Source organism: Chiloscyllium plagiosum, chromosome 28 (genome assembly GCF_004010195.1).
Source record: "Chiloscyllium plagiosum isolate BGI_BamShark_2017 chromosome 28, ASM401019v2, whole genome shotgun sequence".
NCBI classification, from domain to species: Eukaryota; Metazoa; Chordata; class Chondrichthyes; order Orectolobiformes; family Hemiscylliidae; genus Chiloscyllium; species Chiloscyllium plagiosum.
Genome location: NC_057737.1, coordinates 7,136,583 through 7,147,131, shown reverse-complemented (window position 1 = coordinate 7,147,131; position 10,549 = coordinate 7,136,583). Strand labels below are relative to the sequence as shown.

The 10,549-nt window shown below is 44.0% G+C and overlaps 1 protein-coding gene across 1 annotated transcript in view; it reads left to right on the top strand.

Moving 5' to 3' along the window:
* Positions 1 to 10,549, top strand: part of dph1 (diphthamide biosynthesis 1) — a 579,143-nt gene that overhangs the window by 218,678 nt on the left and 349,916 nt on the right. Inside the window, exon 3 of the mRNA XM_043718169.1 lies at positions 7,026 to 7,145. Coding sequence (XP_043574104.1) covers positions 7,026 to 7,145 — 120 coding nt within the window. The remainder of the gene's footprint in view (positions 1 to 7,025; positions 7,146 to 10,549) is intronic.

The window sequence follows — 10,549 nt, the reverse complement described above, 5'->3', positions numbered from 1 at the left end:
TAAAGGGGTGCGTGTGAGGGGGGAGTGTGAATGTGGGTAAGGGGATGCGTGAGAGGGTAGAGTATGAATGTGGGTAAGGGGGTGGGTGGAGATTGTTGGGGGGAGTGTGAATGTGAGTAAGGGGGTTGGTGGAGAATCTGTGGGAGAGTGTGTATTTGGGGGGGGGGTTTGCGAAAGAGCCTTTCTAACATAGCGTGACCTGGCCAGGTGGCCTGGGGTAGAGACAATCTACAAAATCAAAAGGAAATTGGAGGGGCAAACAAATTAGACTTGAAGGACGATGTGGATGGGGTAAAAGATTGTTTTTCTCCATATGGTGCCAGCATGGGCTGAGTGGGCTGAATGGCCTCCTCCTGTGCTGTACTGAGCACCTCACTTGAGGGCCTGAGTATTAATGAGCCGGATGCTGTGGTGGTTGTCCAAGAGTTGACCCAGTGCTCCGTGTCTAACCCCCTCCTTAATGTTCTCTGTGAAACAGACTGAGCCACTATATGTCTCTGATTCATACTGTTTCTCACGTGGAAGCCCAGCATTTGTGGTTTGATTTTTTAACTGAGAGTATACATGAGCTGTGTAGTATTTGCGTGTTATATAGGTGTGTGATAGGGCACAGTTTGGAAATGAGAAAGCTCCAAGGTGGTATTGATTGAGTGTGAAATTACTCTGAAGCCAGTTGGTACTTTGAATACTATAAACAATCAGCTAATCACAGCAACTGTGTTTCTCTCAGTCATCTGTATCTGCATCTTTATCATACACTTTCCAGCTTTTCTTTTTCTTTTTGTCCACCTCTCTGCCTTTCCATCACTGTCTCACTTTCCTCTAGCTCACTCCCTGTCTGTCTATATCTGTTTCCATATCTAGGTTTCGGTGCCTCTTCTTCCTCTTCATGTCTGCCTCTATTTTTTTTTCTCATTGTGTCCTTCCTCACTCTTTGCTGGTCTCCTCATCTCTGCCTCTCTGGTTCTGCCAGTGCTTTTCTCTTCTTCCAACACTGAATTGCTGTGAGGCACTTCTGAAACAGAAAGTTAGCAGCTAGTATGTCTGCCTCAGTTCGGCATTACTGGAGTGGAAAGCTCCTTCAAGCTGTTGGATAATTGTAATCTAACAGCCATTCCAGACACACACACATACACAACCTAGAAAATGCTGCCTATTTGCACTGTAAATGTTTAGTTGGAAAATGCAGAGTTTTGGTAAATACTTTGAAGCGAAGCTGAAAGCAGTTTGCTTTAGGAATTATAACAGGAGTCAGTAATCCGTGCTTAGCAAGGATGAACAAATCTGCTACTCTGGTAAACATTAATGTTGAGATCCAGGATGTAGGGCCCGAGGGACATCTCAGATGTAACACGCGGCCCTACAATGGGCAAGGGCGTGAAGGTGAAAGACTCCCATCCAGTCTTGAGCTCTTTCCCCATGCTGCAGTGTTGAGTGGCTGCCACTAGTGGCCCACAGTGAGCTCAGACTTGAGATGGAGAGAAAGCTGGTTTTGTAACAATTGTGAGAATCCCACAAATCACAGGACCAGGAAAAGGCCAGTCAGCCATAGAGTCATAGAGATGTACAGCATGTCTCCACCAGTTCCTCTGGCAGCTCATTCCATACACGTACCCTTTGAGCTTTTTCTACCATTCATTTAAATTATAGCTGATCTGTTCTTAACTCCATATATCCATCTTTGTTCTGTAATCCGTGGTGTAGTGATAATGTCACTAGATGAGTAATCCAGAGACCAGGCTAATCTCTGGAGCACAGGTTCAAGATGGGGAAATTTGAAATTAATAAAGACCTGGAATTATAGGTTAGTGTAACGGCAACCATGTAATCATTTTTGGTTGTCCTGGGGAAAAAAATTATTTATTTATTAGTGTCCTTTAGGGAGGGAAATACATTGTCCCTACCTGCTGTTATTGATCAAACCAAACCCCCTTCAAACATAACAATAAGTTAGCCCGTTACCCAACTTTTTCTTATTTAGAGGCGAGTATAAAGTGCTGTGTTCCAGATGTAATTCAATGGTTTATGCTCCACGGCTTTAAGCAAAACACACTTTATTCTCACTTGACAGTTAAAATACAAAGGAAAGAAAGAAGAATTGTCTAACTTTAAGTTCGTTGGAAAATTTAACAGGATAATAGATTATTTAACTCCAAAACAGCAGCAGTTCCAATATAGTAACACACTTGGCAAAGGCAAATTCAATAAAATAGATTGTATCACATGCAATTCTCCAGTCCAGGAGGAAAGAACATTAAGAGAAAATTCTGGCAGAGGGGGAGAGCTCAAGTGTTTTGCTGTAGTAGGGAGTGGTGTGTAGCAGCTTTAAAACCCCAAGAACTGCTGAAAGCTAAACTAAAACCCTGGTTCAGTGAGAGCCTGACTCCATCCATTCATGCTGCTTCCATTGTTCTGACTTTCAAAAAATAACTCCAAGGTCTGACAAGCTGTTTACTTTGTTGACTTGGAATAGACTGTTCTACACCTCTATCTCAATCTGTCCTCAGAAAAAAGAGTAAAATACACCTCTAAAAGCCATAGTATCATCTCACTGCTCTGGCCTACTTGTGACTCCAGACCTACTCTTAATTGCCCTCTGAAATGGCCCTACTAAACTACTCAGTACAAGCGGCAGTTAGGAACAGGCAATAATAAATGCTTACTAAACCAGCGACTTCCACATCCCATAGACAAATAAAAGGCTGGGCCTTACCTAATACAGACAGTGGGCCTGGAGAAGGCTGGTCCAGTTTGCTAATGGGCAGTGGAGTTTTTAGCTGGTTGACCCACTGACCAATACCAGATACCTTTTTGTTCAGTATACTAGGCCTGAGGTGGAAGATTAATTTAAAGAGAAATGTACAGCGCCAGAGTCCCAGGTTTGATTCCAGCCTCGGACAACTGTCTATGTGGAGTTTGCACATTCTCCCTGTGTCTGCGTGGGTTTCCTTTCACAGTCCAAAGATGTGTAGGTCAGGTGAATTGGCCAGGCTAAATTGCACGTAATGTTAGGTGCATTAGTCAGAGGGAAATGAATCTGGTTGGGTTACTCTTCGGAGGGTCGGTGTGGACTGGTTGGGCCAAAGGGCCTGTTTCCACACTGTAGGGAATCTAATCATAATCAACAGTAATTTTGTAAAATACAGGCGTGTAAAGACAATGATTAACCAAGGATGCAACATGATTTGGTTTGCTGTTCTCATCAATGTTTCAACATACTCTCAAGCACAAATGATTTGGGCCCATTTTTATTTGTGGGTTTGTAGACTGGGCGGTCTATGTTGATGACAGCATGGAAATAGGCCCTTAGGCCCATCGTGTCTGCAGTGATCATCAAGCTTCCATGTATTCTAATCCTATTGTCCGGTACTTGGCCCATAGCCTTGTGTGCTGAAGAGATATACAACATAGTGTGCGATAATGTCATCCCTGTGCAGGTGGTTTTACACCCCCACTTTGTAGCCACATGCATGCCGGTCAGGTGCCAGGAATTCCTTGCCGACAGTAGTGACCACCGTATGCTCAACGACTTTGAGTGATTGTCCTTTTGGGGCCAGTTTGTGGTGAATGCCAAACCTGCAAGACGTTGCCTTAAATGTCATGAAATGGCCCGACAAGAGCATTGTCAAGTAAAATCTGACATTGATCTGGGAGGTATGTTTCAAACAATGTCGTAAAGGAAGCAAGAGGAGGCATAGAAAGGAATTGGAGAAGTGAGAGTCCAGTCAGCTAAAGGCACAACTGCCACTCTTAAATTCTGTGATGTGCAAGAGGCCTTAAATATGGAGCAGAACCAATATATCAGAGTTTGTGGAGCTGGATGGGATGACAGAGAGAGATAGAGATGTGATGCTAGGGAACAGGGATGACGATTACAAACTTCTAGATCTATACCAGTGTCTGATTTTCTTTCCCACCATATATTTCTAAATGGGCCTTCGTGTTTAAATGTGCACCGATGGAAGAGTCAGCTATTGAGAAAGTGTTCAAAACTTGAAACTGGGTGAAGGAGCTTTTGCTTTATGGATGCAGAGCCTGGTCAGGAGGATACCCCCCTCCAAGGAACCCATGTTTGAATCAGGCCTAGGCTCCTCTCTCTGGGGAATGCACCCCTGTGGTTCAGGAAGGGGCATGTTTCGCTGAGGTTATTGAAGGGATGTCTGTTGGAGTTGAGTGGGGTTTCACTCCAGGATTTGTCTGCCACACGTTGGCTGGGCAATGCTCGATGGCCATCCTCAGGATAAACAATGTGCTTCTTTAGACAGCAGTATCATCCCTTAACAAATACATGGACAAGCAATGCAGCTTCAGAAAGACAGCTCTAACTATTATTTCTGAATTCAGGGCAAAGTCCAGCTGCTAATTAGCTCAATTACCATATGTAAATCACACTCAGCATATTTGGTGTGACCTTCTCAGCATAGTAATGACTGTAGCATTTAAACATGGTCAATGTGAAGTAGTTCAGAGTGACCTTGTCTTGCAGCCTCTGCCCTCTCCCAAATTGTTGAGGAAGAAGATTTTAGAGAGCAATTTGCACTGTCATTCCTGAGCTCCCTTTGCACAATCTCTGGAATGAAAGGCTGAAGGGATCTTGCTGCACTTGTATCGAGCTTTGGTGGGATTGTCTCGGGAGTATCCCTGATTTCGGGCCCCTGCCCAAAACGTTGATTTTCCTAGTCCTCGGATGCTGCCTGACCTGCTGTGCTTTTCCAACACCACTCTAATCTTGACTCTGATCTCAGCATCTCCAGCCCTCACTTTCGCCTCGGGAGTATTGTGTCCAGTTTTGGTTTCCTTGCCTATGGAATGGTGTATTAGCCACAGAAGGGCCCCCCATTCTAAACTCCAGCAGGCTGAGATTATCCTGTGAGGACAGATTGAGGAGACCAAGAGTTCAGAAGAATATATGGTGACCACATGCACAATCATTCTAGAGCTTGACGCAGGAGAAGCAGGAAATCGGGGTGGTAGGGGAAAGGGCTTTTATAGATCCAGTGGACACGGTCTCAGTATGAGAGGTAGGAGTTCAGGACTGAGGTGAGAAAGGATTTCTTCGTTCAGGGATTGGGGTGAACTCTGTCGCTGGGGTCCATGGAAGCTCAGTTATTGAATAGATTCAAGATAGAGATCTGTGAATTTCTAAGCATTAAAGAGTTTAAGAATATGGGGATTGAATGGAATATTGGCTTGCAATAAATCATCAGCCATGATCTAGTTGAATGGTAGGGGGGGGGGGGGTAGTGGGATTGAATGGGGTCTTTGTGCTCCTATATTCTGACGGGTACTGCTGACTATCTAAGGTCTTACGTCCATATCAACCAATGAGGGGTGGTTATCACAAATTTCTAGCAAATATTGATTTGCATCTCAACTTTGTCTTAATGTTGCAGAAAAGAGGAGGCATTTTTAAGAGTTCACAAGGTGTGACCTTGAAGCTGAACTTGGGAAAGAACCCTTTGATCTGGTTGCAGCCTGTAAATCACACTTGTGTGTTCATTATGTGAAGGCAGTCAACCAGTATTCCACCTCATAACACCACCCAATCCATAATACCATTATACCAGAGTTCTGAGGAAGGGTCACTTGACTCAAAACATTAACTCTGATTTCTCTCCACAGATGTTGCCAGACCTGCTGAGCTTCTCCAGCAATTTCTGTTTTTGTTTCTGACTTACAGCATCTGTGGTTCTTTCAGGTTTTCTTTTCCCACAACACCTCTCATCTCTTTGCTGACCTCTGTTGCACCTGCCCTTCGACAATCCCAATTACCTTCAAAATTCTTGCCCTTGTGCAGAAGTTGCTGCCTAGTCTGTCCCGTCCCTACATATTCGCTGGAGTATCAGAGCGATACTGGAATATTGAATCAGGGGTGATTCGATTGTGATTTTTAGGATTTTGAAAGTCATTGGTAGGGTGGATGGAGAGGAACACTTTCCCCTGGTGGAGGAGATGTGGAACAGGGATGACAGAACTTTAAAATCAGAGTTGTTCATTCAGGAGAGAAGTTAGCAAACACTTCTTCATGTGAAGGCTGGTTAAGACCATAAGATGTGGGAATGGAAGAAGCGGCCATTCAGCCCATTGAGTCTGCTCCACCATTTAATGACAGCTTGGCTGATCTGATAATTCTTAACTCCATTTTCCTGCTTTTTCCTTCAAGTGTCAAGTTTTCCCCTACAAGACACAATGGGATGCTGGCTAAATTAATCATTTTAAATCTGTAACCAGTAGATTTTTGTGGGTCACAATTGCTAACAAAGTCAAGTGGATGGAATTAAGATACAGGTTGGTCATGATTTAATTGAATGGTGGGAGAATGTTGAGGTGCTGAATTCCCTCCTCCTGTTCCTCAGACTCTGGGACACTTCAGTTCCACTTCTTACCCCTACATCTCCACGCCTTTATCCAGGTAATACTGTACAGTTGTCTAACTCTAATGCATGCTCTCTCCACACCTCCCTCGTGCTTGTGGCTGTCTGTACCGGTGGTCAACACTCCCCACTCTACTTTAAAACTGTTCTATGATTCACTTCGTGAGTCATCTCCCACCATCAAAGCCCAGTCTCCTGTAATCCTCAAGTTTAAGCTAAACCAGTCGGAGGTGAAGTCAGGAACTGCTTCGTTACACCTTGGATAGTTGAAATCTCAAACTCCCTTGACCCATAAGGAGTCTATGGATGAATAGGAGCCAGCTGTAATCTTAAAGATTCAGATTGGTAATGTTTTGTTGGTTAAGGGAGTTGATGGTTAAGGTGGGAAAATTGAGATTGATGTGCAGATTGGTCATGACCTGCCAATTCAATGACAGAACAGAATTGAGAGGCTGAATGGTCTCTTAACTTGTTCCTGAACTGAATGACCCTGATACTTTGCTCTGAATTAAAGCTGCCACATCGGTTCTTGTCCATGATGAAGTATTGGGGATTGAAGCAGTTCCCTGTTGATAAGGATTATAGGGACTTTGAGCAGAAGCTCAGAGAAGTGGCAGTGTGACGTGTAACTCTCTGGCTTGTTTTGCAGGTTCACAGGAGCTGACACCCTGATAATGGGTGATGTAACCTATGGAGCATGCTGCGTGGATGATTTCACAGCCAGAGCCCTTGGAGCTGACTTCCTGGTGCATTATGGCCACAGCTGTCTCGGTCTGTATCTCTTCCTTCTATTTACCTAGTCACAAGTCATCTCTCAATATGAGTATTGTCCCAGTGTCTTGGTCAACCCCGATCGCCCTCAACAGATACCATTAAAAACAAAGGATCTGGTAATTTATCTCATTGCTGCCTGTGGGATCTTGCTGTGTGCTAAATGGTTGCTGTGTGAGCTTATATGGGTGTGTCTCAGAAAATAGCTTTAGGGTATCCAGAGAATGAGAAAAATACAATGGATATTTACTTACATATATTCTCCCTCTCTCTCTCTCTGTCTCTCTCTCTCCCCCACCTCTCTCTCTCACACTCACGCACACACACTCAATCTCTCTCTTTCTGTCTCTCACTGTCTCTCTCTCTCTCTCACACACATTCTCTCTCTCTCTCATACATTCTCTCTCTCTCTCTGTCTCTCTCTTTCAATAGTGGAATCTTTATAAAATATGCAAGCTCTTTAGTTTTCCAGTAGGCACATTGTTGTTTTGGTTCCAATTGATATTTCAATTGCGCTACGTGCCGCACAGAAATGCCTCGGGATTCAGAAAGTGCGATCCGCAGTTGGCACGCAGATGTTCTTGCCGGGAAATGTTCAACTTGGTCAAGAATTCATTCCCCCTGACAGAAACAGCCAATTTACAAAGCTTTGCCTCCAAGCTCATTTAATAATTTAGTTAGCAAATTAAACGGAGCACATGTAGCATGACTGTGTGGTCTTCCCCACCCCATCTAGCAGAAAGTGATCTGATTGGTGTTGTGGATCTGCGAGGGATGCGCAGTCGCTCATACTAACACCTGGTGAAGTTGTGGCAAAATGGAATCTGGGACCAATAACAATTGCACGAGCAACCCGATGCGGTAATATTGCATTGAATAATCCATCCTAATTGGAATTGGAAAGTCATTTAAAGCCAACAGGGATGTAGCTTCTGAGATATCTGCCAATGATTAGTTGGACAGCACACACAATTGATCAAGAAGTTTTGACGAAAGTGGCACACTGAAGGAATGTTTGCAGGTGCCCACCAAGAGTCAACTATAGTTCTTTAGGCACATGCTTAGGAGAGAGAAGCCAGAGCATCTTGTCGTGTTGGGTAAAATTAAGTTGGTGAGGTAGGGCAAGAAGAAGACAAAGGAGAAACACAATGATGTTTTAAGAAGCAGATCAGATACATTGAGCTGCGATCAAGGGCTGTGAAAGTTGAACCATGATGGTTGATGCCACTGGAAGTCATCTTTTCCTCTGTCTGTAAGAGCTGGCAGTCACTGGTTCGGAATAAAAAGATGGTTAGTTTATCAGGTACTCTCTTCATTATCACCATCTGCTTTCAGCTTCATGACAGTGCCTATCTCTGCCACTGTCTCAGCCCAGGTACTGCTAAAACACTCACCTTCTGTACTTTTGTTACTACCAGACTTTGCTATTCCAACTTTCCCCAGGCCATCTTCCATTGTCTGTAAACTTAAGCTCATCTAAACTCCTCTTGCCTGTCTTCTAACCGGGGTCAAGTCCCGTTCACCCATCACCCCTCTACTCATTGCCCTACATTAACTCCTTGTTAAGGATCACTGATGATAAAATCAAATCCATACGTTCAAATTGCTCAATCACCATATGACTCCCCCATCGCTGTAACTTCTTCCATCACCACATCCCTCTGAGGCAGCCTGACCTCTTGTGCATCTGCAAAACTTAATCACTTTACCATTAGTGGCCACACCTTCAGCTGGCTGGACTCTGAGTTCTAAAGTACATTAACCTTTCTAATGTCTCCTTCTGTGGCTCAGTACTACGTTTTGACAGAAGATGCTTCCTTGAAGACTCTGGGACATTTTCAAATGTTAATGGCGCTATACAAAGACAAGCTTTGTTATGTATGACACTAGAGACTTCTTTTCTTCATCTCGCTTTCTCAGAAATGTAACAGGTGGCTGATTAGATTTTGGCTGGAGGTTAGGAATGCCAAGTTGCAGATCCTGACTGGACACAGCACCTTCCTGCAGGATCTGGCTCAAGACTGAGGGGTCCCTCAAGCAATGGCTGGGAGAACTGCTCCCCATTCTTCGATCACTATTTACTCATCCTCCTGCTCCCTCCTGTTGTGTTGTTGTCAGTAATTCCCAGGTTCCAGGAAGGACAGCAAAACCGTTCGAGGAAATAGTTTTATCCAGAGGATTGTCAGAGCACAGATGAGTGGCCAGAAACTGCTGGAGCACAATCTCTAAAAGCTTTAAGTAGATAAAGTGAAAAGGTTATGGGGAAAGGGCAGCAGTTTGAGACTAAGTGGGTGGCTCTTTCAGAGAGAGGTTACACAGATCCGATATGTAATGTATGTGCTGTCTCACTGCATATATCTACTGCAGACAGTTTAATCATGGGAATGAGAACAATCTGTGAGGTTTTAGGCAAAGGGCAGCAAAGAGTTCGATTAGAGTAGGTCATTCGAGTGGGAGTGGTGGCAAGATGGAACTTAGTGAATCTCTTTGTACTTTTTATGCAAAGTTATAATTTAGATATTTCATATATAGCCAGCCAGGGATATGGAATCGTAAATGATGTTGGGATGCATCAGTCAGTGTGTGTACATCAGTCAGTGTGTGTACATCAGTCAGTGTGTGCACATCAGTCAGTGGGTGCACATCAGTCAGTGGGTGCACATCAGTCAGTGGGTGCACATCAGTCAGTGTGTGCACAGCAGTGTGTGTGTGTGCACAACAGTGTGTGGGTGCACATCCATCAATGAGTGTGGATGCATACGAGTGTGTGGATGCGCATCAGTGTGTGGCTGCACATCATGAGTGTGGATGCAGGTGTGTGTGTGCTTCTGTCAGTGTGTCCAGCACATGTTACTCTATGTAGCCCTCGCTGTGTATACGTGCACAAGGCAATTTCCCTGTGCATGTCAATATGTGTTAGCCTATAGATCTGCACACACACCAGCATGTGTACATGCATTAATGTATGTCTGAGTGTACATTAATTAGTGTGCCACTTTGTGTTTATATATGTCATTGGCAGTGTGTGTGGATGTTAGTATGTTTTTTTGCATTTGTTCGTGTGTCTGTGTATGTCAGTTTCAATCCATGTGTATATGTCAGTGTGTAGGTCAGTATGTTGTATGCATTTTTCAGCCTGTCAGTGTCTGTATGTGTGCATTCGTGTGTTTATGTCAGTGTGTGTTAGTGTGTTTATGTCAGTGTGTGTGTGTTTATGTTAGTGTGTGTATGTCAGTGTGTCTGAATGTGTGTTAGTGTGTTTATGTCAAGTGTGTTAGTGTATGTGAATGTCTGAATGTCTGTGTTAGTGTGTGAATGTCAGTGTGTGTATGTCAGTATGTGTGTGTGTATGTGAGTGTATGTCAGTGTGTCTGAATGTCTGTTCGTGTGCGTGTCTGTGGCTG